We start from the raw sequence: 6479 nt of genomic DNA on the forward strand, positions 1-6479 counted from the left end.
TGTCATGTATTATTATATTTTATCAATTTAAATAATTTATATTTCAATTCGTATAATATTAAACAATTAAATAAATTTTTAATAATTATTAAACAATTTAAATAATCATTAAATAATTTAAATTAATATTAAACGATACTTATAATTATATTAACAAAATTAGAAATATATATTTAATAATTAATAAGAAATAGTTTAAATATATTTTTAAAAATGAATATTCTGAGAATATTCTATATAGAGTAAGATTTAAAGTAGATTTGTTAGAGATGAATATAATATTTGGTGCAGAAATTGTATTATTTCAAAGTAGAGTTGAGTTAACAAATTGAAAGAGAGTATAAATGGACCTATTTGCGAAACAGAGGAGAGTCATCAAGCTTTGCAAAATGCATGTTTGCAAGCCCAATTCTTTTTTATCCTTAATCAACAGCGATCCTCAATTGACAGAGGAAGAGTCGATCTTCTCCCCATTAAGCTTGCGGAAGCATCATAGACACGTGCTCCGATAACCAAAAAGAGCCTACGAAAATCGTAAAAAAAAAACAGTAACACTGAATCGAAGTAAAAATGTCAATTTCGAGGGGAGCCCTATGAGAAAAGGAAAGTGAAAGAGCGAGTGTGGATGCTGGAATCGATGAATGTTTTGTTTGCGAATAAAAAAAAGTAAATTACCAAATTATAATATATTTGCACAGTTGAATTTTAAATTTATTTATTTAAATATATTTGCGTAATTTTAGAAAATTAATTTCATAAATTATAAATTTATTTATATATTATTTTAAGTTAATTATAATGAATTTTAAATTCTTTCAATAACAAAATTATTTGAAATTAATTATATTTTATGTAACTAATCTATCTGTATCTATATATCTAGTAACATATATATTATATTATTATATTATATAAATATAAATTATAAATAACAGTATGGATAAATGACATGGTTTAAAATTAACTTTCTATATATATTTTTATGTGTACGTCATGAAAAATATATATATAAAAGTATGGCTAAATGACATTTTTTCTAAATATGTAATGATAAAATTAACTTTTTATAAACATGAAACACAATATATGACATTCTACTTCATTTTAAAAAAAATATATTTTATTTTATTCTATATACCTGTAAAGTGTAGATAAATGACATTTTTCTTCTAATTGTGGAATGATAAAATTAATCTTCTATACATACTTTTATGTGTACATTATGTTATTTCATCTCCATATAAATGGTTGATTTTTACTTTCTCTAACGTATAGTTCATAGAAAGATAAATATTTTTTTTGAGTTTTTTTCAATTTATATTATTTTATATGTATTTTTTATTATCATTTCATAATAATACAAGTTTTAGAGATTCAATTTTTAACTTTATATATACATATATTAATAATAATACAAGTTTTAGAGATTCAATTTTTAACTTTATATATACATATATTAATATATATATATATATATATATATATATATATATATATATATATATATCTCATATTATATATAATTAGTGTTACATCGCACTTCATGTTAACATATATATTCATGTTAATATATACAAAAGTACGTATGTATCTGAGATTCTATTTATTGTTTAATTGTTAATAAAAAAATTATAACATAAATAATTTCTTTTTTTTTAATTTAATTTAATTTAATTAATGTGTCTGGATAGTGAAAAATGGGATATGTACATATATAGCATATACCAAAATGAGAATCGATACTACAAAAAGATATTGGAATCACTGACAAAATAAACTAGCATCTGAATTGCAAAGCTTTTGTCATAGAGTTTGGGTAGGCCTAACTTACAATTGATCCTAAACATAACAAGGATCGTAAATAAATAAAAAGCCCTGTGGTTATCTCCAATGTGATTTGGACGAATAACCCACAGATTCATTATCAACTGTATGCTTATGAAGTAAGGATTCCAGCACGTATAGCTACTTTCTGTACACTTCAACTAGTATTATCATGGTTACAACTTATCAGCAATTCTTCCCAAGGCATCTGCAAGCTTGTTGAGGACTGTTATTAAGCCATTCATATTCTCCTGGCGTTGCTCCCTCTCCAACTCAAGATGGGAGTTATGAGCTTCAAGTTGCAAGCCCAGCAGTTTCCCATTTTTCTCTAAAGCTTCGATCAACTGAAGCTCAACAGATGTAGCTTCCCCATCTCCATCCGATCCAACTCTCTTTCTTTTACGTCCTTCTTGAGTGCTTCTAACCTCAGCATCAGAGGCAGGTTGTTTCTCACTGGTTATGCCTGCACAAAATCCCAATCAGAGGACTTGCTGAAAGTAGAACCATTTTTTGTTTTATATCTTTCTCTAACTCTTCACCTTGACGTCGACTCATTTACTTCATCATTCTTGATCTTATTCTAAACCCAAAGACGAAAGATATATAAATTACACCAAAAAACCGATCAAGCTTCTTAGCATTATATGCTTTTTGAATAGGGACAGCGCATATATCAATGTTTTCTTGTACTCGATTGCACACAGAGGGATGCAGCTATTATACTTGACACTTCTATCTTCACAAACTACGCAAATACAACACTTCAATCAATATTTCCCGAAAGATATGAGCCCACAAAATGATCACTTCCATCATTCCGAGTCCAAACCACAAATTAATCCATGCTAGTATATAATGAAATGGGTTGGATTCACCATTTTACCAGGAGGTAAAAACAGAAACAATATTCCTGTTTATGATCTAAAAATGAGTCAAAGGTACTCATCATGAGAGCAGCTCAAAATGACTTTATTTTTGCAAATTGCACTGCTTGACAGTCATCAAAATGTTTCTTATAAGCTTAATTTCAGGGAGCCTTAATTAAGATCAGTTGCCTAAATTGGAGACTTGGTTAGAGAATCGATATCATAAGATGCATCCTTGTTATCAACAACTGGCTGCAATAAATCTCACCACATGAATGCTACTACTTATCTTTGCAACAATCACGCGAGCAGATGCTAGTTTTTCTTCACATGTGACATGCAAATATGAAACAGCTTAAAGATAATATAAAACGAAAATACAATGGGTGCACAACAATCAAGATTATCAAATTACACGGTAGCTATAACTGAAATGAAAGTTCAAATATTAATCGAACAAAACAAAATAGATACTCAACAGTGAGCTATCGCACCTCGAGCAGGTGATAAGCCGGGAAGTGACTGCTTTTCTGCCACTGCAAAAATTGAAAACCATATTATCAACACTATGTAGACTTTTACCAACAAATAGAGTATTAGTTATTGTGTGCAACAGATACTGGTTGTACGAGATTATAGTTAGAATACATAAGACGGCCGACCAATCTAATCGCGAACCAGTAAGAATACAATTTAAGGCTTTTGCAGCCAAATAGGCCAATAGTGGTGGATTCATTTCTAAAAGAACCAATCTTTACTGGCTTAGATCGGAGTTGGAGCCGGGAAAGTTTTAATACCAGTCTCTTTACTCTGATCAAGATTCCTTGGCGGCTCCTCCTCTCTAGCCGACTGCTCAAAATCGGAGAACAGCCCTTCATCCCCCACTGCGCTCCGCCCACTATCAAATAACGCCTCCGCCTCATCACCGGCCTCTGCCGCAGTGGAAGGTGCCAAAGCCAAAGATAATTCACCAGCCACCTCCTCCTTGTCATCCCCTCCACCACCTAGGCCTCCGACGCCATCCAGGATATCATAGACCTCTTTGTCAAAAAAGCCCGGCAACTTTCTCTCCCTTCTCAGATCATTCCTCATCAGCCAAAAAGACTCTGCTCCGTCCCCTGCTTTGGACTCCCAATCTTTAATCTTCTTAAAATCTCCGGCTAAATTGCTCCATCTCTTACGGCACTGAACGGGTCCGCGGTTAACTCCATGTCTCTTACAGTATGATGCAACGGATGCCCATTTAGGCTCGGCCTGGCCTGAACCCAATCCAAAACCAGACAGCCGCCCCCTTTTGACACGATTCTCCGCCACCCTTTTCCCTTGTATGAGTACGAGTATCTCTTGTCGGGTCCAACGGGGCAAGCGCGGAATTTTGACCCCGTCATCGCCGGAGGGCTGACGGCCGTCTGCTCTACCGTCAACGGGTCCCGGAGCTAAACTAAGCTGCTCCAGTGTCATATAAAAAGATCACGTGGCAGGGTACCTCTGTAGTCACGTGCGGTTAAAGTAACGGCGTTTGGTGTTAACGGCGTAGGAAGAGGAAGGGAGAGGGTGAGGTGTTTCTTTCTTCTCTGAGATAACAATATGTGTGTGGGGTGAGGACCCTTAAACAAGATGATGAAAATGCTAATATCGTATTAATTGTGATTAAGATGATGTTAATACATTTTTTATTTTCCTAATATATTTTATTAATTTAAATTTTAGAAAAAAGACACTAGACTACAAGTACTAGAACTTCCCATTTAATGGGTTTGGTTTGTTGCTTTGCAGTTGCTATTAGAAAATGCCATCCCATCCATTTATGTGTTTTTTTAAGAAAAAATAAATAAATAATATTATTTTTAAGTGGATATCTCTCTCGTGTTTCAAAATAAATATTCAATATCCACTTTTTTAAATAAGATATTGATAATAATTATATATATGCGATTTGTGATGATAGATAAGATATAAGATTTTTCGGCGACCATGAATGGAAAATAAAGAAACACAAAAATTCGATTATGTTAAAAATATTATTTTTCACTACAAATATAAATTGGATTGACACATCTCATAAATATAGATATGTGATATACCTGCTCATAAAGTAAAGGGAAGGATGTTTTTTATTTATTCAAAAAATATACTATCAACAAACAAATTTCAATATCCTTTCTTTATTTTATGAATGAAGACACTCTTGGCTTGTGACGATGGAGTCAATCGAAATATTCATCTCCTAAGTCCCATAAGGTTAGTAGAATGTCATATTCTCCCCCCTTTCCAAACCAATCACAGTTAAGCCCTTGGATTTGCTAAATATAACAAAGCAAGAGGTATTAGTTACTTTTTTATAATAATATCGCATAAAGGTTTGTCAAATAAAGATCATGGATTTTGAGGTGGCAAATTCACGATTTATTCTCTCTTTGTTTCCTAGCTACGTTTTAATTTTAAAATATCAACTTTTTTATGGAGACTCTTTTGATCTTGTGTACTGATGCGCTCAAAAAATGTGCATCCATAAAAATACTTTGAATCGATGATCACGTACCAATTCTTCATCGAATCAAAGCGCTCTAAAAATACAACTGTGTATCAAAGAAAACGGGTGAGATGACTCCGCCCAAAGGCGAAGCCACTCCGACGCTCAAGTCAGTATAGTGTTTGAGAGAAAAATATAAAACTGACGTAAATAATTGTACATGAAAGCGTACCTTAATTAGGGTTAGGAGCCCTTTATTTATAGGTGTAGAATCTTAGATGATATAGAATTTTGTAATATATGGTAACTAGATTTGTGCATATTCATGCAATATCTTGTAATATCTCTAAAATATAAGTAATGATATGATAGGATTTTTACCATATCATCACTAGTACCCCCGCAAAAAAGCGACGACGAGTTAAATGATGGAGGAACGTTAAATGAATGAATTATATTTTAGAGTATGTAAGATAATATTCTCGTTGCATGTAATAGTGTCTTTTGAGCGTTTGTTGTGGAGCGTACTTTCAGAGATGAGCAAAATTAAGCGGCCAATGTAGTCATCTGATACTGGATAGATAGTCAAATGATTTTTTCTCTCGAGTCACTAGAGAGTCAAAAGAGCTAAAAGTGACTATACTCCTCAATAAGAAGTCAGGTCAAGATGTCGAGACCAGCATAAATAGGATGTTCGAGATATATCGATTGCTGAAAGTCGAGCTCAGATAAAGAGCCATAAAGAATATCTGGCTAACAACCGAGCTAAAATCATGAGCTATAAATAAGATCATGTTGAAAATAAGCTCAAATAGAGAGCTATAGATAATAGTCTGCTGAAAACTAAGCTCAAATGAAGAGCTATATAAGATCCTCCTGAAAATAAGCTCAAATAAAGAGCTATAGATAATAGTCTGCTGAAAATCGAGCTCAAATAAAGAGTAATAGATAATAGTCTGCTGAAAGCCGAGCTCAAATAAAGAGCTATAGATAATACTCTGCTGAAAGTCGAGCTCAAATAAAGAGCAATAGATAATAGTCTGCTGAAATCCGAGCTCAAATAAAGAGCAATAGATAATAGTCTACTAAAAACCGAGATCAAATAAAGAGAAATAGATTAAGAATCAAATTACTGCTATCGAGCATGAGGTCGAGCTTATATGTTTTCCAAATCGAGTTGGATTTACTGAGTGCCGAGCAAGGTCGGGCTTACTGAGGTGTCAAGCAAAGTCGGGCTTACTGAGATGCCGAGCAAGGTCGGGCTTATGTAATTGCCAAATAGAGTTGGACTTACTGAGGTGCCGAGCAAAGTCGGG

General features: G+C 33.0%; 1 protein-coding gene across 1 annotated transcript; it reads right to left on the reverse strand.

The window, feature by feature from the left end:
- Positions 1-1730: 1730 nt before the first annotated feature.
- On the reverse strand, positions 1731-4316 carry LOC140835251 (trihelix transcription factor ASR3-like). The gene is made up of 3 exons (XM_073200740.1): positions 3488-4316; positions 3185-3226; positions 1731-2287 (listed from the first exon to the last, which is right to left on the reverse strand). Exons 1-3 carry the CDS (start codon positions 4149-4151, stop codon positions 2001-2003), a joined length of 993 nt encoding a protein of 330 aa, XP_073056841.1. The 5' UTR covers positions 4152-4316; the 3' UTR covers positions 1731-2000.
- Between the last annotated feature and the right edge of the window lie 2163 nt (positions 4317-6479).

Source organism: Primulina eburnea, chromosome 6, assembly GCF_022965805.1.
Source record: "Primulina eburnea isolate SZY01 chromosome 6, ASM2296580v1, whole genome shotgun sequence".
In the NCBI taxonomy this organism is placed as follows: Eukaryota; Viridiplantae; Streptophyta; class Magnoliopsida; order Lamiales; family Gesneriaceae; genus Primulina; species Primulina eburnea.